Source organism: Protopterus annectens, chromosome 5.part0, assembly GCF_019279795.1.
Source record: "Protopterus annectens isolate FY-2018-M chromosome 5.part0, PAN1.0, whole genome shotgun sequence".
Classification (NCBI taxonomy): domain Eukaryota; kingdom Metazoa; phylum Chordata; order Ceratodontiformes; family Protopteridae; genus Protopterus; species Protopterus annectens.
The window spans coordinates 1,161,525,535-1,161,552,303 of NC_056735.1; the positions used below are offsets into that span (position 1 = coordinate 1,161,525,535).

The 26,769-nt window shown below is 39.1% G+C and overlaps 1 protein-coding gene across 3 annotated transcripts in view; it reads right to left on the reverse strand.

Moving 5' to 3' along the window:
• Positions 1-26,769, reverse strand: part of LOC122801567 (U2 snRNP associated SURP domain containing) — a 2,423,494-nt gene that overhangs the window by 287,505 nt on the left and 2,109,220 nt on the right. For all 3 annotated transcript variants that reach the window (XM_044071008.1, XM_044071006.1, XM_044071007.1), the window contains 2 exons: positions 5,716-5,838; positions 5,160-5,319 (listed from right to left, as the gene is read on the reverse strand). In XM_044071008.1, coding sequence (XP_043926943.1) covers positions 5,160-5,319; positions 5,716-5,838 — 283 coding nt within the window. The remainder of the gene's footprint in view (positions 1-5,159; positions 5,320-5,715; positions 5,839-26,769) is intronic.

Consider the following 26,769-nt stretch of genomic DNA (forward strand, 5'->3'; position numbering starts at 1 on the left):
TCTGTTGCTTACAATTTCCTTTGTTCCAAGATGTTTAACAATGCAGGCTAATAAACCACTAGTATCCTAAGTGCTGTCCACATTCTTCAATCTACATTCAAAACCATGTTTTTAGGTGAACAGACTTCTTTCACTTCACTGAAATTTTGCTTCTCCAGCATCACCGCCACTACTACTATAAGGAATAGCAAATGCTACAATACCCAATCACATTATCACTTTACTTGCAGTCCTCCTTACACCAACCATATCAACATAAGCTGCCAAACACAGAACATCTCTTCCTCCCGAGTTACCAAAATCACCAACTACAGATATGGGTTTGAAGCTCCGGTTCTACCACTTCCACTCAATTTTGTCATAGTTCAATGTAGGGATCACAGGCACACTCATACTGAAAGAAATACCTCCTTTTGTGATTTTACAGACCATGTAAACACTTGGTGTAGCATCAACAGATATAATGAAGTGCTTTCCCAATGCCTCACAAAGGGAAATACAACCATCATGGAGAGACCACGTCATCTGCAGTATCCTAGGCAAGTTTCTCCTAATATCTGTAACTACCATTTCTAGTCTCCTCTGAAAATGGGCCAAAGGCCTATGATGACAAAACTAGTCAACAGAGATTGTAAGATGATGTTGATGCATATTGGGGTATACAAAAATTTTACTTGATACACAATAATTTGTCCACACTCAAAGCATCAACAATCTAATGCTAGCCAATACAAAAGAAAGGCAAATAAATCCTTTTTTTGCATGAGGGACAAGCCCAACTCAAAGTCCAAATGGGAGCTCTGCTCCAGTACCAGAGATTGTTACATCTACGTTGACATATCAAAAGATATAAGTGCCAGGATGGATTTTCTCTTGTAGAATTATTTCAAGACATTACAACTGACAAAACATACTTCTATACTCCAGACCAGAAATGTGTACAGCAAACTGTATAATGTTATAAGATAGATCAGCTTATATTGCTGATTTGCTCTGAAACAAAAGAATGGCCTTGGTCTGTTCTCTCTATCCTATGATGAACAGTTCTGTGTAACTATGTGAATGAGGTCATGAGAAAGTTCAATGTATGTGAGAAATATGGTGACTAACAGTCTCTGAATAACAACTAAACATTTCTACTGTCAATCCAAAATGTGAATTATAATTGCAAGAAATGTTCCTGAGGACTTGGTCCATTTATTTTATTCTGTGGTTATGCTATGTTAAGAGTCTGTTCTAATTAGCATCTTATTAGTGTCTTATTAATAGAGTTTAGATATGCTGCAATCCATGCTGAAAATCAGGCATATTTCAAATACGATTTGCTGATAAACACCTGCAATGTGTAAAAAGTAGAGTTTATAAATATTTAACAGCAAATTAACATGTTTTGTCTGTTTTGGAAGTTGTAATGGGAAAGAGGCGGTATTTTCATGTCTAAATGGGCCCTTAGACATTACAAAAGTATTTAGATTTAACCTGTTGCACTTTAGAAGAGAACAAAATGGAGAGTATTCAGATTTCTAAGTAAAATGCGATTTTTACAAACTGCAAAATCAACAAATGAACTGCATGTTTACAGACAAAATAGTTTGTGAGCTTTGAAACATAAAAATGGTAAATTATGCCACTTAAGTCTGGCCACAGACCAAATTGTTCAAAGTAGCATTACTGACAAGGGAAAAATCAAATGTGTGCATGCAAATTCTTTTGCAAATGTTTTGACGAAGTTCACGCTCTTTATTATTGCCATGAGGTAAACACTCTAGATAAATTTAAATTAGAAGTAGATTTTATGAATCAGTACAAGAGGGAAACGCTTGCACATTAAAATGTATGGTATTAAAAATGGACATTTTCTGATATATTTTCACAGGATAGAGACATTAGGAAAAGGTAAGCATGTCTCCTGAAAATAATTATGCACCGACTACAAGAAATACTTCTGAGTGGAGTGAAAGGCAATCAAGGTTTAATACAAGATGCAGACAAGAGGTGCTAGGAAAGTCATCACATTTACAAATTCTACCCACAGTTTAAACAAATCAGTAACAACTGAGGAAAAACAAAGGGCTGCAATAGGAAAAATCTTTTGTTTCTGTTATTAATTAGTTAAGAGTTAGAATCTAGCTGGGCAAACACAGATGAGCTGTTAAATGGCTGAAATGTTTAAAGCTACAACGTTTTTTGTGTTTACAGTAAAAACCAAGGAAAATAAAGTCATGTACAGCAAAAGATTCAGGGTAAGATTAACCACTGACTGATAAGTATTAAGGAAGCGTACAGTAAATTCCAGTAAAAATATTTGTTTTGTGTCAGAAAATCACCAATGTTTTCATGTTGATTCCATGGTTTGTGAAAAGAAACTGGCACAAATTTGGCAAAAGGATATCAACATTGGTAAAAATGTGGCTAAACATATGGAAACCTTCATTCATGTAAAGGGTGGTAACTAACAAGAAGTGGTAACTGTTTCAAACCAATTGTAACTATCGTACCGTACCCTGTGTTCAAATCACTGTACACATATGCAAACTTTAATTTCACAAAAAGTTTTTTTTTTTCTAAAGGTACAGAGTACTAAATATGAAAACATTCTAAAGGCAGTTTTTATGTTCAGATTTTCCTGCACGAGTTTAGTAATGTGCAGTTAATAATTCTCAAATTCTTTTGAGGAGAATATATGTAAAATAAGACTAATTAGAGACAATGGGAGAAAAGGTAACCCAGCTGTAAAAGATTAGGAAGATAATACATTCAAATCATGAGACAAAAAGTAACGGAACTTCTTGCAAAGTTAAATGTAGTGCACCAGAGGGACATAAAGGATATTTTTCTCTCTGTGCATTAGAGGATAGTTACGAATTCTGAAACACTTTTAGTGACTATATTTTTATTTTATAGTGATACTAATAAAGGGATTGGGATATTAAAACAGATTTGTTTTCTTCTCCTTCTGAAGAAAACGGTTTCAAATAATAACAGTTCTGGAAGTTGGCACAGAGGCTTAAGGCCATAAATTGTAGTTCCTGTGGTACAGGGTGTAATTCCCTCAGTTCTAAGCTCTAATTTGCCAATTGTGTGACCTTGAGCAAGTCACTTAACCAGATATTGCATTCAGACAGCTTCTAAAAATGAACTGTGGTTACTGAACCTATCTGGTCAACAAATGGGTGTTATTACAGCACAAGATTTTATTAAAATTCTATTAAAAGGAAATGCATTTATTTTAGATCTACATTTCCCACACAATTTTCACAACATGCACAGCATCTGCATATGATTTTTACAACAAGCTAAAACATGTATATAATTTTTATGATATACACAGCACAGGCATGTGGTCAAACAGCTTCATAGCTGACAGTATTCAGACATCAGTTTAAAGGTTAAGGTGACATGTTCATTGTAACATGTTGGTTAAGATGTAATATTACTACCTGAGGAAAAAAAAATAGTAGTAAAAGTTATTTAATGAAATTCAGAATATTGTAGACCAGACGTTAACGGGTAAGATATGACGAAATATGGGAAATACAGCATACTAATAGAATGTTTAAAAAAAAAGTGAAATGTAAGTTACAGATTGGCTTGTGGACTTGAACAAATTTGGGGTGAATGCAAAATGGCTGTTACATGCAGCAGCACTCAAAGATCAAATCCTGACCTTTTTGACATGAAGTCAAACAGGTACTTCTGGAGTTAACACAGGTAAATAAAATGTATTAATTCTCAGTGATAAAGGGGAGAATGTGTCAGAAAATAATGCATAATCATTTCGGGTACTGAAATGAGATTTTAATATAATGTGGGTACATCTCAAAGTTGTAAATCCTCTATACACCAAAGGAGTTCGTGGATCACTACGGTATGAATAATCTGTTTTCGGGTTGGAAAATTATATTTTTTAAAGGATTTTTACTTGGTGTTTTTAATTCCAGTCTTTCTATGCTTCACGTATAGGACATTAATAAAATAGTACAAAATGGATACTAGAAAAGTGATGACAATTACGCATGTAAATGCATGGAGTGATCACTACCATTCAAGCACTCCAACCAGTAGGTGTGTTTCTAACCTAGTGTTCATTTTCCCTACACCTCTTGTCTATCCTACTGATTCATTTCTCAGTGTAAATCTGAAAATAAAACAACTGTATTGTTATATGATGTTGCTTAGATTCTGCTCACTTACTACTACTTTCACAGGCAGACAAAAGTTCGATTTACTGATAAAGGATAAATCAAAGGAAGAACTGTTCCACATATTGAAATATCAAAAAATATAAGTGTCAAGATGGATTTTTTTCTAGTAGGATTATTTCAGACATTACAACTGTCAAAATGGATTTCTGTATTCCAGACCAGAAATGCTTACAGCAAACTGTGTAATGTTACAAGCTAAATAAGTTTACAGTGTTGCTTTGTTCTGAAACAAAGGAATGTCCTTGGTCTGATCTCTCTATCCCATGATGAAAATAGCTTTGTTTCTGCAACTATGCAAACAAAGTAATGAAAAAGTGCAAAGTATGTGAGAAATATGCAACAAGCTGACCAGATGCTTCTGAATAACAGAGCTGCTTACTTCTACAGTCCAACTAAAATGTGAATTATGACTGGAAGGAATGTTCCCGAAGACTTGGTCAATGTATTTAACGCTGCAATTCTATAGCTTAGATGTGCTACATCTATTTGGAAAATACAATGCTTTTACAAACTGTTTTCAATGCCTTATGGTTTTACACTAATGGTATGTGATAATAAGAGGAGGAGTAAACTTCTTAACACATACCATTACTGTCCTAGCATCAAAGTTGCAGTGCAACAGGGAAGATGAAATTGCAAACCTGTTCACAAACCACTAACACGAGTCAATGTTTTTTAACCTTGCAGATAATGCAAGATTAAGGGTTGAAGAATTCGTTTTGACAACTGGGTATACACCCATAATTTTACAACACCTTGAAGCTGTCAAAATGTTTTCTCTGTTAACATGTTGTAATTACATAAATTAATTAAAAATGTACCCACATCTTAATGCATGTTCTTGAAATAAATACAACACAGAAGTGAAAAAAAAATAATGCGAGCAAATGTTTCAGCTGTGGGGTACATATGTAACAACAGCATGCTTTAAGTTATTAAAATTAAAGTATTTACAGGGTACTCCATCCAGGTCATCATCTAGAGATTTGAGGGGAACACCATCAAGGTCATCAAGAGGAGTTCCATCAATAGGGATGCCATCAACATCATCCAGTGGGGCACCATCCAGCTCTTCTTCTTCAATAGGAGCACCATCCAGGTCATCTTCAACTTCCTATGACAGCAGAGATTTTGTTGGTTTAATGCACCTCTTCCAGAGTTCAAATCTGCATTTTGCATCATATTATACATGTATCTTACTTCTTCAGACATATTTTACTAAAGCAATTAATACTGCAGTAGAAGACACTTGAGCATTTTTACTTAATGTTCAACACCTCAGTAAAAATATGAAAATCAGATCACATCTACAGGGCTTAATGTTACTTAAACTATCAAAAGACTGCAGCATACCTGCTAAAAGTAAATATGCCATCTCAGTGTATTTACACACACAACAGAAATGAATACCATACAATAAGAGTTTGAGGGGCTGGATGTTATTACCAAATAAATTCTACATAAATACTTAACATTGAAAACATAAGTGTGCAAAGAATCAGATAATTACCTTGGGGAGCTCTGTCTCATCTACATTCATAAGTCCAAGGAAGATGTTCTGAAGTCGGATAAGGAAGGGATCAGGATAAACAGTCCAGTCTTCCCAGGCTCTGAAGCATGCCATGACCCTTTGCTAATAAAACAAAGAAAATAAAAACAGTTACAAGCATGTTCTGAAACAATAAATGATCTTTATCTTCAATTACTAATCTCCAAAAAAAAAAGAAGTTTCCTGAGTACTTACTTGCCCATTAACAGGTAGTATCATGAACACACACTCACCAAGGGACACTTTCTTAATGACAATCATAGAACTTCCTTAGAGAGTGACATCCTACCAAACTACTGCACTATACGTCAGAGCACGACACAAAAGATTGCACTACTGTAGCTAATCAGCTATATGTCTCTTGAATCAGAGCAGTGGGCAGGTTCTTCGAACAACCAAGGTTAGAGAATTATCCCACTAACAGCAGATGCAAACCATAATGACTATTGTGGCAGGTGATCCAACCAACAACTGACCAAGGAAAACTAAGATGTCTGAATCAATAATAGCCCATTTTCTCTCCTGGTCAAGGAGGTGGCAAGTACTCCTGGTGAATGAAAGGCTCAGACATGTAATATTATTCTCAGGTGTTCTACAAACCAAAATTATCTTATTTACACAGCATTTTCATTCAACAGTATCAATAATGTGGCCAAGTGCAAACTATGATGTTTTTTCCTGTTTTGTAACAAACAGCTTACCAAGGATGAAACTGCATAAACTTGCAGCCAGTCACAGAAGTGTAAAAAAAAAAAAAAAGTCAAACTGCTTCTATTTTATGCAGGAGAAAATGTTGGTATACGTGGTTGCTTACCAAAGACTGCTCCCTAAACTTCAGATGTCAGATTTTTTATGCTAGACTTACAAATAAAACAAATGCAATACAGATATCACATGCAAGCGTTTACATAGCTGGTTTTATACTTCACACTCAGCTTTTAAATGAAGTTTACAGGGTGATACCTCAGTCATAAATATGACCCAACATTGAGCAAACTTACTCAAAAACAAATACCTTGGTAATTATAGCCTCTAGCCAAAACACTAGATTCATAAGTTCAGTGATGTAACTTGTGCGGCAATCAAGAAAAACTAGCTTTGTCAGCAAATAATATTGTCTTGTATCTGACAAGTTCTACATACAAAATTAGGATGCAATGTGACATTTTAAAACGGTTTCAAGTATTTTCAGGATGTAAAATAAATGAAGGTAAAACAAAGGTTGCAACTGTAAATTATGTGCCTACACATTTAGTTTAATAATACTCACACTTATGGGGACATGAAATGCTTACGTAAATGGATAAAAACAAGCTCTGCTGATAAGGAAAACCATGTGTGTGAAGAGACCAAGTAGATTACTATTATAAGGTCATACTGGGCTAACTACCAAGGTTCTTTACAAGCCTAGCCCATGCATCCTAACCACATTTTGTATTGTAACAAATTGATGAACTGAGGCAAGAAACAAACTGCTCGTCCGACAAGGATATATAAAACCCTTCACAATTTATTGATGCAATGATAAAACCAAGTGAAAAAATCCAAGTTTAGCGCTTTCGACTGAGAATCAGTCTTCCTCAGAACTGAATTCCTCGGAATTATTGAGAGAGGCTGGCAAAAATTGAAGTATTACAGAATAAGGGTAATCTCACAGAGCAAGAGGAGAAGCAATTGCAGAGAAAATAAGGGAGCATTTGGATAACATGACTGAGTTTAAAAAGACTGCTGTTAAGCAAGCCTTTCCTGACAACTCCAAAACACAAAAAAATTTAACACAGTGACTTAGGCAACAAAAAGTAGAAATGGTTGTCACCAAACTTAGGGAGCACCTATGACAAAAACAATAATCAGAAATCCTACAGCAGTAATAAAGAGGTTTTGGAATTTTTATGAAAATATGTATGAAGCAGAGAAATGTGGAAACCAAGAAAGAGCACAAATGGAAATATGGAAGATGTAATTATGCCAACATTAGAGGAAGATAAGGCACAACAACTAACAGTTAAGATAAGAGGAGACAACATAAAATAAAAATGGTGATGTTTAATAAATCTGCAAGAAACACTTCAGGAAAATATGGTATTCCAGTGGAAGTTTGGAAGCTGGGAGGGAAGGAAGTTAAAGATCTCAACGATTTTGTTTAATAGTATTTTAAATGGAGGGTAAACACCAGTATTTTGGAAGCAAGCTGTGCTGGCTATATTACCCAAAGAGGGTAAAGATCCATCATGCCCAGCCTTGTATAGACAGATTTCAATTTTAAACCATGATTATAAAGACTTTTTGTCTATACTAGCTGAAAGAAATAGCAAAGCTGTGGCCACAACTGAAAGACTCAAGATATGAATCACTGTGGCTTTGTGGAGGGGCGGCCAACCCCTGACTACATTAATAAAACAATATTGTTCCAGAGGGAAGCAGAATGCAATAAAATACCGCTGTTGTTGGTGGATGTTGATGCAGAGAAAGCATTCAATACAGTAAACTGGGATTTTATGAGTAGGTATATGGAAACATTTGTATTCCCCTGATACAATAATAAAGTTAACTAGAAGGATATATGAAGGGTCAGAGGCAAGAATTAAAGTGTGCGTGTGTGAGGGGGTTCTTCTCCAATAACTAGTGTTTAAACGGAGGAACCAGGCAGGGGTATCCCCTTTTGCCTTTATTTGCTTTGTATTTAGAGCCACAGGCAAAGAAAATAAGGGACTCAGAAATTCAAGGACATAATTGGTACAGTAATCAAGAAAAGCTGGCAAACCCCATGGTCCCACTACTTATATATTCTAACTCCAAGATCCCACTACAGTGGGGAAAAGGGAATATTCCCTTATCCCCGCTATGCTGCGATCTACATCAACAAGCTCGCTTACTATTTGGTGATCTGCTTTTTCATGAAAGTGCATTTTTAGAGAAGTGCACTTTCTCGAAAATGGAGTCGGGAACTTGATTTTCGGAGAAATGTAAATTCGGAGGGTCAGAGTAGACTATATTTATGTACATATATATATATATATATATATATATATATATATATATATATATATACGTATTATCACAACCACATTTTCAACAGGGCATAATTCATTATGTTTGGAGGAAAATATATATGGTAAACTTAAGAGGAGTGTGTAAGCTATTATTTTTTTTTACTGTGCCACCTTCATGTGTGAGGCAGGAAGAGGAATAATGGTCCAATCTGTTATTTCAGGGTGCATAGATTTCTGATGGGACTTGATTATAACACAGATGTGGTGGTGCCTGCTGCCTGACACTCGCCGTAATGTAACTTTGGATGATCTGTACTCATGTAACAGTGACTTACTGGGTTGATGCAATGTTTTAACATTGCAATGCCAATGTTATTAAAGGCTTTACCTGTATTTTTTAAGATGTATTCAATTGTACTGTAATGTACGCCAGTTCAACTTCTCCTTGTACTCTGATTCAGTGAATGTACTCAATTTAGGAAATCGCTCTTCTTACCTGTAATCCTACTTTTATTGCTTCACTCTTCTGCATACCTGTTTTGCTCTTAAAAATGTAGGTTACAAGCTGTATAATCCAGCTTTACAAAATATGTCAAAAAATAAACAGGTCTTTTTCACAGGACTCCAAACTCGCAGGCATGTTTACAGCACTTCTCATTAAGGTAGGTCACGAAAGGATGCTACCCAGGAAGAGGAATTGTGCCCTGATTCCTCTTCCAAGATCAAAAGCCCTTTTCAGGTTCATATACATCATTTCACCAACAGATTACAAATTACGTCTGCTTGAAAAAGTGGTTGCGATAATACGTACCATATATATGCAAAAATCAGAGACAGATGAAAGGCAAGATCCAGTGACATTAGGCAAAATCAGAGACAGTTATGAACTTTGCGACAGACATGATATGCTTTTGTGACAGTGAAACAAACAGCCATCACATTTGTTTTCCAATAAAATAATGCATGGAGGTTTAAAACCTGGATTAACCAACAATGTTCAAACTAACATTAAAACTGAAAATTAAACAAAATACAAGTAAAACTGCCACAATCTGAAAATCATCTCTCTGTATGTCTCTCTCTCTCTCTCTCTCTTGCTGACTAGGTAACAGACAGTGCTGACCCCAATGTGAAGTCAGCAAGAAAGCAAAACTTCCTGAAGTAATCACTGAGGGTGGATTATGTTATGGTCAAGGAAGGCATTTTTTTTTTTTTTTTAGAAGAGAGATCTTTCTTAAAAAGAAAAATGAGAATGCAAAATTAAATAAAAAAGAACGAAAGACAACTAAGGCAAGCAACTGTTGATTAAATGCATTTTCAGAACAGTTTGCACATACTCTTTAAAGAATAAATACAAACAAAACGGCGTAATAACGTGTTGATAAAGCCAGTGCTTACTGATGTATTTCACTTCTCATAAACTATCAACTGCCAAGGCAATAATCATGCATCAGCTGAAGTGGCACTAAAAATGAAAAGCAGAAATCTCAAGGATTATTAATGGCCTTTTCTCTACCACTCAAAAAATAAGATCCAGGAAGAGACAAGGATGTTCTCTATACCCTAATCTATTCAAATTTTCATTAGAATCATTATTTTTATTAATTACATCCAAAACATCTCTTATCATTACAGTGATTAAGATTTAACTGAACTGAAACTCATATTATGGAATACACGAAAGACATTCTCTTACATTTAGGAAACAATTTATCTCAATTCCCTTATATTACAGATTATAAAGGAATACTTGTCAGCTTCTAATCTTAAGATACACATTACGGCAACTAGCATCTGTAACTTAATAAAATATCACTTATCAACATAAAAATATTTGGCCATTACTTACACACACAACATACAAGCTAACCTCAACAGTATTATGTAGAAAATTAAAGAGGATCGAAACAGATGGTCAATGATACATTTTAACTTGCAAGAGCAGCTATCAAGATGAGGACATACCTCAGAAATGTCTATCAATTTAGTAATCTTAAGAATATCAAAAGGTATGCTCAATCAAATCATCAAATTAACAATGGACTTTATATGATAATGCAAATCACTCATAGTCAAGTAAAGTAAGACAGCCGTGATGTTAAATGAGCTAAAATGAACAGAACTACAGACCACTCTGAATAAAGAATAAAGAAGGATTCCTATTTAACACTCCCCCTTCCTACACAAAGTGCATCAAATTCCAGAGATTTGTTGCAGGAGCACAGCATTCTTCATTTGTCTTTTGCCCTCTGGGCTGACCATGGAGCCTAGGGACACACTTTTACTGTCTGTTCAATTCAGTGTCAAGGGCATTCACTTTTTCCCCTGCTTGGACAATTCTGTGATGTAGACCATAGAATGAGGTAACCAAAACCTTGGTCTGTACCATAGCATGCCTGACTAGAAATCTCCTTAAGCTACCAGCAAAAGCAAGTCAGTTTCCTCACACAAAAACACTTCCTAGGAGCACCCCTGGATATCAAGAGGTGTAGATGATCTCTTCCAGCAGATAAGATTTATATTTTTTTTCTCTTGCGGAGCAGATAAAGCTTCCATCTACATAAGGAACATTCTTAAGGTTTCTGGATAGATGTCAATACCAATCCAATCAGAATGATCCTTATATAGATAAGTCCATTAACAAAGTGCACATAAGATGAGTTCAATTGTATCTGAGGAAACTCTGCTGTCACAGCACCTTCATCCAAAGCCATCAGCAGAAATTTCAGATGGTGGGTGGCCAAGGTAAAAGCCAGCCCAAGAATGCAAACTGTGGCTCCATAAGGAACAGAAGTCTTGATGACTGCAACCTCAGGCGTAGTCTGAGGTGTTCCCATGGGATCCACAGAAATCCAGAAAGATGTACTATCAGGGCAAAATCAGACACATCAGTCTCACAGTGATAATGGCCATTATTTGTGTCCTTCACAATTTCAGATCAGTCTGGAAGCCAGCAGACTTCAGAAATCATAGACACCACCAGTGTGTGATACCCTCAACCAAGGATGCAGTGACCCATACTCTGTGTAGACTATCCTTGACATCACTGGAAATGGTGGTCAAGCAAACATTCCACAACTCCAGACCTCCTGTATTGCTACAGCTGTAAACTACTTGGCAAAACCACATGAGCAGATCTTCAGCAAACCTTCACAAATGGAAACTGAGGGGATTCTGGAATGGTGGCTTTCCTTTTGGCAGTTTGAACTTGCATTCTGTCCCAAGTAGTGCTAAAAGTAGTGTATTTGCAAATTTCCTCCTGAAGTAAAGGTTGTTGCGGTCAGCTGTGTGCTTAATATACATGTGAAAGAAGTAAAAACACTCTAAAAAGGAGCAATATTTGAGCAAGTCCTTGGTAAATGCTAAGATCCAGGACAGGTCCACAAAAGTGATAGCTACTAAGGGGGAATCAGCTGATGTAAAATCTGGCTTACAGCAGCCATCTTTGCTTTACATATTAGTTGTGATTAAACCCTCTTCTAAGTTGGAACATGTTAACACAACGTCTGACATGGTTCAGACACTGTCAGACAAAAATGTATAAGTGTGAGCACATGTAGAAGCAGTGGAGGCTCTGCTAGATTACCTTGTGTGCAAGTTACTAGATATAGAAGATCGTGCCCAGACCAGAAACCTCAGACTCACAGGTGTGCAGGAGGAATCTGAAGGGAAACGCAACCGGCAAATTGACAGCTATATCCAGGGATCTAATCATTTGTTTAATTATTTACTGACATTTTATCACTGGGAAAGTCCAACTGGGTAGGGACCCATTTTCAGCTGAGGCCTGGGGAGAAAAGCATCAGAGTATTACAAAAACATTTCAAGAATAATAATTTTACAGTCTTTAAAAAGAATACAAAAAACAAATACAATCCAAATAATTACACCAAATTAGACATAACATGAAAACATTGGTTAAGAACAAATACAAGTTAAATGACAATTTAATAGTTGAGAAATTTTAGCCAGTTTATAGAGAAATTAAAGGTAAAGCCGCGGTGGTGCATCAGTAGCGTTGTCTCCTCACAGCAAGAGGTTCTCCCATTCGATTCTCAGCTGAAGCGCCTTGTGTGTGGAGTCTGCATGTCCTCCCCAAGGTCGACTGGTGTTCGAAAGACATGCATGAATGAGCGTGCCTTTGTTGATGGTTGGGCGTCAGGCTGGCACCTCGGCACCATAAAAATCTACTGCCAATCATTAGCCGGACGGAGTTCCGCTGTGGCAACCCCTAATCGGGAAAAGCCAAAAGAAGAACAACATAGAGAAAATAGAAGTTATGTACTCACCATAACGTTCCATGTGGAGTGTTCATCATCTCTTTGTTCTTCTGAGCTTACGGTTCGAGCCGATCCTCGCCTCGCGTCGGCTCTGTTACAAAAGCAGGCTCTCGAAGAGAAGCTGAGAGACACTCTGCCTTTACTCTCCCCTCTGCCTGCACCTCAGATCTAGTTTGCAAGCAAACCAATCTACATAACAGAACATTATACATCATATACAAACATACATAACAGACACACATATATAGATATGTGTGATACGTACAATGCTAACAGAGAAAGACAGTAGTACAAATGCTACTGGCAGGAGGGTGAAGACAGAAAGGAAAGGGTGGGAGAACGGGAAAGTAAGAACAAACTGGGCATGAACACATAACTGGATGTACATGGTGAGAATTACATATGTTCTATATCATGGGCTCGCCGTTCAATCTACGTCCTAAGGAACACACGTGGGTAGCGTCCTAGCTCCTAAATCCTGGAGGACTCACCGGAGGGGCGTTCTTGAGCACAGAGTGAACCAAAGGTTACTTGTGGTGAGATATAAAGCAGCCGCACATAATGAGAAATAAGGTAGGTAGCAAATAGCATCCAGGCAGCCGCGAGCTGCATGAGCAGAGGTGGCTGATATTGATCTTGAAACGTAGATAATGTTTGTTTTTAGAAGGTTTAGGTTTGTTTTCAGAGGGGAAGATTTGCAGAATCAGATATACTTTGAAAGAGTTCTTTGATACTGCAAACAAAAGTCCTCTTTTCTTTAACTGCAAGCAAGTTCCTGCTATCCTTAAGTCCTTATCTTTGTTGTCCTCCACAACCTGTGATCTTTTTGTCTTTGTCAATAAAACCTTGCAATATATACTACATTCAATGGACTTTTGAATTACTCCATTTGGAATGGATTGGATGAGAAGAATTGATAAATGTCAATGGACTTGGAAGGATTAATATTATTAAAATACAACCTAGTGGGAAGGAGAAAAGAGTGAGGAGGAGAAGTTGAGAGAGAGATGAAAGAGTCAGAAAGGGTGCTCAGAAGAGAGAGCCTTACAAGTTCAGAGACTCTCGGCTAGCAAGAAAATTTTAATTTAGAAAGAGAGGCAAAGGGACAAAAACAAAATGAGGGGCAGAGAGCAGGTTCAAAGGGGCCCAACAAATTTAAGAAGATCTGTGTTTAGACTCCAAGGAACTCCCTTTTAAGAAGGAAAGGAAGTCTATGAAAATTGAAGGAGCTCCACACTCTTCCAGTCTGTTGAAGCCATAGCCAATTGAACTTGAGCTTCCACAGGGAAATTGAAATGGATGAAATGTGTCTTCTTAGGTAGCAGGAAAAGCATCCTGAAAGTGAACTGTAAGTGATCAACTAAAAATCCTATTCAAAGCCCAGAATACAAAACCGCCCATTTGCTAGTATATGTTTTACCTGGCTAAGCAGCTTCCATACTTTAGTATATGTCGACTGGGTAAAGAGCACCAGATCAGACCAACCTGGTTACCACTTGAACTGCTGGCTACAGAGATCAGGAGTGGCTAAGTTGGGGTGGAGCATGGCGTGAGGATGGAGTGACAGGAGGCGGGAGAATTACCCCTGGCAACGCAGTGAGTTTTCAGGAGGAAACCAAATTTGGAGGGTCCCGAATGCAGTGATGGAGAATTACACCGGAGAGGTTTGGCGAGGCAGAAATGGAAATCCTGTCAAATTATCCCCCTGTAGAAATGCGTATAGGAGTCCCTGGAAATTTCAGGGAAAGAGAAAATGCCTTGGGAAGGTGCAGAGGGCGGAAAAAATCCCAGAACACTGGCGTCCAAGACCACCGCTGGAAGGTAATGGCTTCAAAGCTTGCCCTGCGACGCTGGATGAGAAAGGGAGCAGTTCTACATGAAGGAAGCAGCACCCCTCCGCTGCGCAAAATCCCCTTTGCGCTGCTGACACCTTCACCACTAACCACTTTCGTGTGGTAGCTCAATTACATGTTGTCCGGCCTGAACTGCAATAGTCTGCATAGCCGATAGGGCGTGGTTCCCCTTTAACCCGTAATGCCACCCACTGCCAAATTCTCATAGAACTGCAATAGTTGAAGTAGGAAGAGGTTGTTCTTGTTTGTGCCCTGACCCTCGCTACGAAATATTTGTCGTCTACGAACTGCAATAGGAGGTACCGTAAGCTGGCAAGTGTTGCAGAAACCTCCACTGCCCTCAACTGCCCTACCCACCCTTGCAGGTTGTACTCCAAATGTCTCTGTTAGCAGGCTGTGGTAGACAAAGCACCTCCTGTCCCCCACCCTATCGAGCCACGTCAAGTGGTCACGGTTTTGAAACCTGTAGGAAGATAACGGGTGCCCCTGGGAAAGGTTGCCGTTTGGAGCCACCAGTTTAGGTATTTGCCGGAGATCAGTGTAAGAGAATCCTATTGATGTTAGAGGTATCTATTGAAGCCAGGAAGCCAAAGAATAGCCATTGAAGAATGCTGAAACCTGCCCTTCCCAGACGATGTGCAATAATGAGGCCCAACATTCTCTCCAAAGCTGGAGATTTCCTTGATTAACACAAACTTGAAGAACATAGAGAGCAAAAGGTGGTGGATGAGTGAAGAAGGTGATTTATCGGATTCTGTAGACTCTGAGGCCTACACACACTAGAAGTAGTCTCACTGCACAGTAGATGGCTGAAGTTTTGTGATGGAATTCCCTGGATCAGAGTCGACACCGGAAGTCCCTGGCCGAACACACGGAAACAGAGTGAGACCCTGGGCCTGCAGTAGTTGTGAGACCCTGGCCATGATGAAGTGGTAGTAGGCAGGGTCTTACAGGCCTGCAACTGGCCTCGTCTCAAGTGTGAAGACCCCTGGCTGAGGGGCCGACGAAAGGATGAACCCTGAGGTGACGTAGAGCTGAGAAGGAGCAGGGCACAAATGGGCCCCTGGATGCCCACTCCACGATCCCGGAAGTATGATGGAAGATTCCTAGCCCAAAGCTGTGGACTGGTAGTAGCCATCCTCCTAGTCTATTGAGCACATCTTTGGAACTCTTCTGCTTCTTTTTGGAAGGAGTGGTAATGCTGGGAGTCATTCAGGAGCTGGATTTCCTTTGTCAGACAGCTTTGAACTTTCACTCAGGTCTAGAACCCCAGATGTATGTCCTGTTTTTCTTGGGAACTAAAAAATGACCTTGAGTAAGTCCGATTTTGTAACCCAGTCCGCTGGGACCTTGAGGAGGACTCTTTTCATCCTAACAGCTTTGCCTGAGGGGTGCACCTTGGCTCTGTTCTGTGGGGGCTTACATCACCTCGTCTTTTCTTTGGAATGTGTTCCTCCTGAAAGGGTATGGTGTGGCTTGTCTGTCTCCTGCTTCACGCTTTTTACCCAAGTGAGAGTAGTTCCCCCTTGCCCCTCCTGAGGGGGGATGGGGTTCCACCCGACTGTGCCCAGAGCAGGACAGTGGGCCCCTCTGCTCGAAACCGCTGGAAAGGTTTACCAGGGCCCCTATCCTGGTCACCTTGTCCCTCGGAAACCCCCTCTGCGGCCGCTGGCGTCTTCCCACCTCTGCCCCCGGTTCTCTGCGCTTACCTTCCAGCAGCAAGAGTGGCACGGAAAGTTCCTTGATTTAAAGACTGAACCACTAGGAAACCAAAGCGCTGAATGGGAGTGCGGTCTGGTTGGGAGCATTGCAGGACTCCGACAGTTCGAGTAGCATTTTCCTCTTGTTCAAGGGGGTGGGTAAATCCCTTCTTCTTGGGGCCAATCTGCCTGCGCTTAAATGGCGCATCAAATGGGGCGTTTGTATGGGAAGAAGTGAAGTAGACATCTAGAGCATAAAGGCGCAGATCGATTGTCTCGAGAAAAGAGGCATGCGGACGGTATGCTGAGTTATGAACTTCAACTCATTATTAAGGAAGTAAGCCTCGCGGGATAGTTAACTAGATAGTGGAGGGACGTAAGAACTCTGTCACTTTTCCTGAGATGTACTTGCAGCTACCATCATAGCTAGGGTATCAAATCTTTGACTAGATCCCTCTGCAGAGAAACTTCGTGGGTACTTGTTCCACTCGACGCGCGCTGGAAAAAGCGGTGGAACTGAGTGACGCTGGCTTCATTATCATCGTTCTAGAATTCTTATTAGGCGGACGGAGCACCCAGGAGAAGTTCCCGACATCTCCCTCCTCTGTTCAGCAGCACACCACCCTGCGTCTACTGGAACGGAGTTGGTAAGGAAAAGGACTTATCCCTTGGCACTTGTGATGTAGAGACTGTCCTCAGAAGGGGAGACAGGTTCCACTTCTCTCTCAGCTTGGAGACCTTGAGGCAATATGTTGAAGAAGAGCGTCGAGCTGCCGTCCGGGGACCCTTCTGACTCATCTATGCCTTCATCAAGATGTGGGGAGTCTCCTCCAGAACAAAAGGGACTGCCAGTCCCAGGGTCTTCAGGGAGAATTGTGGTCTGACAAGAGACAAAGCCTTGCTGATGAGGGGAGGACCCTTTATGGGGAGGAGAGACCTATCAGATGTTATGGATTCTTGGTGCAAATCCAAAGAAGCTCACTCTTACACAGGGAGGAGATAGGAGCTTCCTGCATTAAGGTGTGAGGGAAACAAAGAATCTCGAGAGGGGCACCACTCAGGGTGGCCCCGCGAAACAAGACGAAGCGCTTGGATGAGAGACTTAGGTGGGTCTGAGTCGAAAGGCCCTTGCATGGACAGGCCCCGTGACCGATCACCGGGGTGGTTGGATGGGTAGAATCAGCACGGCCTCGGAGTCGGCAGCAGCTCGAATCCATGCGAAAGGATTCCGGGATGGAAATGGGAAGAGCGTTCGACCATTCAGTTTCCGGAACAGACCGACGGGCCGAGGCAGGGGCATCAAGCTCGCATGACCGGAGCTCCGGAACCGACGACGTCAGTTGGACTGGAGGCGGAGAGAAAGAGGATTGCGGAACCAAGAGCAGCTTCGAGCCCACCACGGAGTGATCACATCCGCCGGACTAGAGGGGGGTTCTGGGCCAGGAACCCCCGAATCAACGGAAAAATAAGTTTCAAGCTCCGAAGACTGAATAGTTCCCGGGAGGAATGACCCTGATACAGGACACTACAAAAGTTTGACGCTGGGCTCAGAAACCGACCACCATTGAAGTAGGCAGATCTCCCCCAGCCGGAACGATTGGTGTCTATGCGACAACCAGAAGTTTGGACTAGGCCTGGGACAGAAGCATCCTTGCCAGACAAAAACCTCAACATGGCGAAAAAGGGGCTCTCCAACCAAGCAGAAGATCACGAGGGAAGTCTGGAAGGTGATGTTGAATGGAGTCGGCCTCTGACTCATCTAGAAGGTGATCTAGATATAGAAGAGTTAGAGGAAAGATGACTGACCGATAAAAGTCTCCGAGACCGAAGATGACAACAGAACCAGACTTCACATCAAGGCAAATTAGGTAATAAAACACAGATAACAAAACAGTGTTTCCAGTTAATAGTCCACAATTAGTAACCCACTGAAAAAAGTGTATGAAACAAAATCACTCTTGTAAAGAGGAGGGGAACCATTACAGTGTAGACACAGAGGGTTAAATGAACAATCTAATACTACAATTAAAGGTAACTGAAAGTACCAAAAGCTAAGACTTTGCCTTCAAACCCAAAGTAGGTAATAACTAAAAAACTAAGTAACAAAGATTCAAATACATTTAAAGGTAAGTTAATATAATACAAACATGAACTGCAATACAAACTGAGAAAAGCAGGCTTGTGATATATTTAGAAAGAAAACCAGGGGAGAAAAATTGATAAATGTAAGGAAGTGAGTGAAGAAGGGATAGTAAAGAGATGTAAAGTATGAATAGGTATTTGTCCACATTTAGGGATATAGTTTATCCTGGTAATGAGCAAGAACAGAACCGGCTTTTGGCTAAGAAGTCTTTCAGAATGGTTTTGAAGGATGAGAGGGGAGGGTATTAACCTGATGGAGAGAAATAAGGAGTTCCAGGCCTAAGCCACATGGTACGAGTACACACAATTCCCAGCAGATTTGATAGGTTTGTGGACAGACAGGAGTTTTAAGTCACGGATCGTAATGACCGACTAGGAGCGTAGTTGTGTAGAATATTATTTGGTGCTGGACAAGCAGATGGATGCTGGACAATTTTATAGGTGATAAAAATTTGTGTATATGTTGGTTGATGGAGTAGTTCTTACCAATTTTTTCAACTATACAGTGGTTTTCTATAAATGGTATTTACTGCAAATTTAGCAACTTTGTTATAGCATTGTTCAAGTTTTGATATTTATAGTGCCTGAATGTTAGTAAGGATGGGAGCAACATAAAAAAGTGTGGAGAGGAGATAAGTAGTGGCAAGTGTAGTTTTAGTAGTTTTTGGCTCTCTAAAACATCCCTAGAATTAAAGATTATCATCCAGTATCATTCCACTACCATCCCTAATAATTTGCTATCAGAAGTGTCTTCAATGGCTGTATTATCAGCAGAGAGAACTTTAAATTTAGTTTTTTCATGGGAGAGGGATTTGGGGAAAAAAATTAAGGGTTCAACATGACCTGGGAGTTACAAAGCCATGTTTCAGTTGCTGTTACTGCTCCTGAGTAATTTATTTATTTTTTTAGAGGTGAGCCACGTTGTCACTTGTACAAATGAATGTGGAATCAATTGAGTACTGTATTAAGGAGGCCTGCTGAGTGAATGCGTGGAGAGTGCTGGTAAGAAAGTTAAAGAGGAGAAGACCACGGACAGAGCCTTGTGGTACACAGATGATGATTGGGAGGTATGTAGAGATGGTGAAGTGCCATTTTTCCGACTGATACCTATTGGACAGGTAGCTCTGCAACCATAGAAGGGTGGGCTGAGAGAAAACGGATGAGGATATTTTTAGTAGAAGTTTCTTGTGACAAACTGTATCAAAAGCTTTCAACAAGTCTAGAAATAAGGAGGAAACTAGTTTGCTGTGATCTCTAGCTTTATTGATAGTATCTATATAGGTTGGAAGTGCAGTGCTAGCACTATGAGAAGGATGGAAGCCATGTTGTGTGGGGAATAGGGGTTCTTCCTGCTGCAGAAAGATTAGCAATTGTTTCTGAATACAGCTATAGGTCTAAAGTTAGTAATGTCTGCTGAATTTCTTCCTTTGTGCAGAGGGATAACGTCTGACTTTTTCCAGACAGCGGGAATGTGGGATTCCTAGAATGACCTGTTTATAAGGATTGAAAGAGGGTAGGCAATGCTATCGGCTGCTATTTTAAGGTATTCATTTGGAAGGTCATCAGTTGAAGTACAGCATGGTTTGAGTTTAAAAGTAATTTTATATAGGATGTGGGCACAGATATGAAAGTGGATGTGATGATGCTGGACAGGGTTAAGATTAGATGTTGGGAAAACCTTGGTTAGAGATGCCATACTATCTACAAAAGAGTTGAACTGCATTGCAGTTTTGAGTGATGAGTTATTGGGAGAGAAGTTAGGGTTGAATTTATGGCCTGGATGCAAGATTTCTTTAATGGGTGTCCAAATTTTTTAGGGTTGTGTTTACTATTGTTCTGAAAGTTATTACAGTGCATTTTTTGTCATTAATTTGCTTTTAGTGCAATTGTAAAACATTCTGAAGTTTTCACAATATTCTGTTTTACTTTTTGACATTCTAGTCTCTCTCTCTAGCCTGCATTAACATTCTAGCTTTTTCGGATAGCCAAATTGCCTTATTTGTATTTATTTATTTATTTACATTTGTTAACTGGGTGGTATCCGACTGGGCCAGTAGCCCATTTTCAGCAGAGACCCGAGGAGAAAAGCTCCATAAACAGAAAAAAATACAATTAGTAAGACATAAATTACACATTAATAATCATATGTTAACAAAAGTAACTAAGTAAATTATTCTGATAGCAAACATAGAGCAATAGCAAGTACAGATATACTGATAATGGAGTATTTTAAAAACTATCAGAGACCAACACCAATCGAAGAAACATATGTTAAAATTAAAGAAATTTACATGGAGCACACAGCATAGCATAACACAAAGATATCTGACCACTGAAGTACTTAGAAAATCAATAAGTGAATGTACCAAGACATTTCAACTCACTGGAGAAATAGCTTAAGCTGTTTAAAGGTGATGATAGTTGTGTGGTACTAGGAGAGAGGAATTATCCAGAAGAACTACAGGGTCAGAGCCAGTTGTGAATTATCCAGAACTACAGTGGAACAGCCAGTTGTTTTGATATATTCTTTTGTTTTAAAAGAATAATAACTGGAAATGGTTTGTATGTGTTGAGGGAGAGCATTCCAGGTCTTAGCTATTTTATTTGAATAGAGTGAGTCACCATGGCAGTTGTGAGACTGGGTTATTTTTAGCCGTAGCCTGTTGGAAGACCTAAGGGACCTGCTATTTACATGTGGTTGGACCACGGTTGAAAGTGCAGGGCAGTTACTGGGGTTGTGAATGACTGTGGGTGAAGGTAAGTTGGTTTAATGTTAACAGGTTGGGAAATTCTAGCCAGTTAAGTTGTTGAAGAACAGAACAATGATGAGCTTTACAGGGATGATTGTTGGCAAACTTTGCTATTTTGTTATAGCAGGATGCCAAGGTTATTAAGGTAGACCTTGCACAAGTTGGTGAAAATGTGTGAGCAACAAACAAAGGTAGATAGAAGCTGAGATCTAGCTGTGGATAGTCTGGCTTGGTGTGTTAGGTAAGGATTGTCCCTGTAGAGAGCTACGAGTTTGGCATAGACTTTTTTCATTGTTAGGGAAATATGTATATCAAATTTTAGCCCATCATCTATTGTAACACCTAAGAGTTTGGTCTGATTTGTAGGTTCAATTTTGGTTCCATTGGTGGACTGAATAAAGAGAGGTGGAGAGCAGGGCTTGGATGATTTGTTTGTGAAAATCATTAGCTCAGTCTTATTTGGGTTAAGAATGAGTTGGTTGTTAGACAGGTAAGTTTCAATTGCCTGAAATGATTTTTGTTTCTTATCTTGAAGTTCTTGGGGTGGATGGGCAGAGCAAATAAGAGATGTATCATCTGTGTATTGTATAATTGTAGCAAGTTGGGTTGCTGAATTTAGGTTGCTGGTACATATAAAGAGGATGGGGCCAAGTATGTATCCTTGGGGTACTCCAGTGGATACTGGCAGTAGTGGTGAGAGATTGTTCTCCCATTTTGTAGCCTCTTGAGGGTTTGATATGTAGCTGTGAAGCCATGTTAGGGATGTTGAACTGAGACTGTAAGTAGCAAGTTTGTTATAGTTGATGGGAAACTGTCAAATGCTTTTGACATATCCAGGAAAATTGCTAAGACTAGTTATTCATTGTTCTTAAGGTGCTGAATAATGTCAGTAAAGGATATTAAGGCTGTGTTAGTACTATGTTTAGGTCTAAAACCATGCTGGGTGTAGGATACTAGGTTTGTTAGTGGTAAGGTGATTAAGGAGTTGTTGGTGAATACATTTCTCTGGGATTTTAGCTATGGGTGAAAGGATGGCAATGGGCGGTAGTTAGAGATACTTCTAGAGGAGCTGCCCTTGTGGAGGGGGATGATGAGAGATTTTCCAGAGGTGAGGTACAAACTGTCAGAGATAGAACAACTGAATAGGATAGAGATAAGATAGGCAATGGATGGAGCAGCTATTTTTAGGAACTTGTTGGGAAGTTGGTCCACAGCAGGGCAGCAGGGTTTCAGTTTGCTTAGGAGCTTTTTTTATGTAAGAAGTTTGAACAGGTTTTAGTCTCTTCATTCTAGGAAGTGTAAGGCTATTTAGGATAGTCAAGAAAGTTGTACTGCATTTATTTATAGCATCATCTCAGGGGAGGGATTTTTAGGAAGTTTCAGTTAACAGATGATAGGTTAGTAACAAACATTTCTGGTTAAACTTGGAAAGGTTGTGTGTTGTTTTATAAAAATGCTGTTTAAGAGGATGTGTGAGATGTCTGGTTGTATAGACTCGGACATAATCACGGAAACAGACAGACACTGTACCTGAGGTGGTGTATTTGCTAGGACACAATCTAACAGGGAACTTGACGTCTTGCTATTATGTGTGGGTCTATTAATTAGCTGTGTGAAACCAAACAAGTTCTTACTGGATGTAGGGGAGTTACAGTTTATGTCCAACCGACTGACATTCACATCACCTAGTAGTATTACTTCTTGTGGGTCTTGTGGGATTGTTAAGGATATTCAATGTAGGATATATTCCAATATAGCTGTATTGTCTCCAGGAGGGATGTAAAGAACAGCAATACATATTTATTTATAACTGTATAACTTCAGGAAAGTTATTAGAAGCTCTGCTGAACTGAAATTTGGTATTGGTTTGTTGTATGGAGAAATGTGGTAGCTGTTGGGAAATATTAAATCGATACCATCATTTTTCCTCTTTATATGGTTATTACAGATATTATAACTGGGAGGTGTAAATTCTGAGTTGTTTATGCTGGGTTTAAGCCAAGTTTCAGTTACAGCAAGAATAACATGTTTATGTTGGGTAGTCCGGGCACGCAGTTCAGCAATTGTACTTCTTAAGTTTCAAACATTTATGGTCACATACATTAGAAAGGGCTTATACAGTGGCCTGGTAGTCACAGACAGGTAAAAGGTTGTTGCCTAGAGCTATAGTCGTGAAGTATGAAACTTTTGCACTTAAGGATCTGATTTCAACAAAAATATGGAGACCTGGTAACATTCTTAAGCTTGGGGATAGAAGGATTTTTGTGGAGCAGGACTTTTTACCTGTTACTAGAAGACAAAAGGGTGCAATTTCTTCTTGTGATCAGGACGTGTAGATACAAAAACATCATTACTCTATCCTGCAGCGTGTAAAATAATGTTTCATTCTGGGACAAAAAACTTTGTTTATCCACAAGGATTAAGGGCGATGCAGGGTATGCAAACTGCTTGTTTAAGAAATAATAAACAACAAAATTCCCAAGAAGATGCTAGGGTCAGTGCCAGTATGCAGGGTAACTCACAAAGTACAAAACTTTCCTCTGAGGTGCCAAGGGATCCATTCCCCTTTATTTAAATGTCAGCAGGTACTACAAGAAAAGGCACACATCATTACAGACAAGTCTCATGTGATATGAAGCACAGATGCTGCTTGAGCTGCAGAGATCTTCCAGTTTCAGTCCATAATTCTTTGAGAGGTGAATACCTTTTGGTAATAATATGATGTCTAAAAGCTAGTTTAAATTCACTGTTTGCTTCCCTCTATGTACACGAACTGTATGTTAACAGGAGTACAACACTTATTCATTCGTTTGAGCACTCAGACATTTGGAAGCTTACTTTTTATTTTTATTTTTTTTTTAAACGTAGGTCTGTACTACAGGCTTTTATGCCTAAACACACATTGCAAGAGGAAATATAGTTGTAGCTGAAGTAGAAGCAGTGGCTCTCTCCACGGAAGCATTAATTTATTTTGTATACATGTTGACCATTCCAGTATGGAGTGTTGGTTTATTACTTTTATTATTTACATACGAGAGATGCCTGTGACTTTCATCTTATTTGGAAAGTAAGATGCATTGGAATACTGTACAACTGTACCATGATATTTATACAGCTACCTACAATCAGAGTAATAGAGCAATATGTACAGACAATAGCTAAGATATCAGACTGTGGGCATCAATAAGAATGCATTACTTAAGAAAAACTGTTAGTTTGTTGACAGAAAGTTGTCCAGCTTGTGAACTGGGCTCAACAACCCTATCTATATAAAGGGACAGAGTCCTAGTTCGCCTTAAGCACCATCAAGTTGACATTATAACCTTTCATGTGACGAAATGAGTGGAATACAATATTGAAGTCCTGAACAAAAATGATTTAGGCTTTTTGTTAGCTCAACATACCCAAGTGGTTAGAGGAGAGAAGCATGCATTCTACAGAGAGTAGGGTCGAATTTTTCAGTGAAAGATCAAATCAAAGACAGAGAAGGCTTGCTGGTAGCTGTAAAAGGAATAAAAGATCCCTCATATTTTACAGTTGTCTTTCTATACTTGCCCAACGCAAAATATTTTCTTTTATAGAAACTTATAACCACATTGCCGGGCTTTGCAGTGGGCATGCTACTCATAGCTGGTGACTGAAATCAGATCCGTGACAAAAGGAATGTAAGCACAGGGCAAGGTGACCATTTTGTATAGGACCTAAACTGGGACACTTGAGGGCTGTCCCGGGAAGCCAGGTCTGCAATCCCATTCTTCCAGCCCTGGCTGGATAATCTTCCAAGGATATGTCTACAAACTCATGAGTTTAATGACCAGTTTAGTAGGCAATATACTAATGATGCTGATGCAGACTATATATATATATATATATATATATATATATATATATATATATATATATATATATATATATATATATATATATATATACATACATATATGTATATATATATATATATATATTAATTATATTAGTAAATATAAAAGTTAATCCAGGATAAATAAAATCTATTTGTACTCTGAGCAAATATATAGAGTACATTCCTTTTCTGAGGGTCTTTATACCTTTCAGGTCATGCTCTTTTATTATTAATCTATAGATTGAGAAGTCCAAGTGAAAGGACAAAGCATTGTCGATTTCCAGTCTCCCTATTAGATGGTATTAAATTTAAGAAATGAGTACAGGTGGTAGAAAAGTAAGCATTTGAAAATTTAGGAAAATTACACCAGAATTGAGGGATTTTTGTAAGAATGGTTTCCGAGAGAAAGTACAAGATTACTGCAAATTTAGGACACAAACATGTAGAGCAGACATGGCTTCCCTTGATATCAGGGACCTGCAATTAAAAGCACTGCAACTTTATCAGCAACAAGTTATTTTTTACTTGCTTATTGGCATTTGTTTACCGGGAAAGTCCAGTGGATCAAAATAACCTATTTTCAGTGGAGGCCCGGGGTGAAAAGCTCCACAATATAAAGGTACATAAAATATAAAACAGTAGATAAAAATAAAACAGTTAGAAGATATAAGCAATATTCACAAAACATACAGTAATATACAATAGCTGAAAAGTGTGAAAACACACGATATGTATGGATTTATGCAGGTAAACATTACGATTGTATTATTATACACTAGAGGTAATGAAGAAAACAATAACTTAGCAGTATTCTCAAAATGTTTTGAGGGTATAGGCAGCAGAATGGAGTGAAGGTGTAGATAGCCAGAAGGGCAAAGTTGGATAGTACAGTCTTCTTCTTTCGGCTTTTCCTGGTTAGGGGTCGCCACAGCGGATCACCTGTCTGCTCATGATTGGCAGTGGAGTTTTTTTTTATGGAGTCGAATTGCCAGCCCGGCACCCAACCTTCCACAGATGGCGCACACACTCACACCTAGTTCTCTAATTCTCTAGATCTCTAATTTAGTGTGTCCAATCCACCTACAGCATGTCTTTAGGATTTGGGAGGAAACCGGAGCACCCGGAGGACACCCACGCGACCACTGGGAAGACATGCAGACTCCGCACAGAAAGCACCCCAGCCGAGGATCGAACCGGAGAACCTCTTGCTGTGAGGGGGCAAAGCTAACTGCTGCACCACCGCGGCCTCCCACAGGCTAGAAGCACTTACAATACTGAATCACAACAGCTTGAATAAGTATTTGAGATGGCTTGTTTTGGTTAAGTTTTGTTAAGACAGAATTACCAATATAGCCAATTAACAAATACTGCATCTGTAATTAACTGATTAAGCACTGTTCAAAAAGATGCAAACCACTGACTGCATCATGTTAAA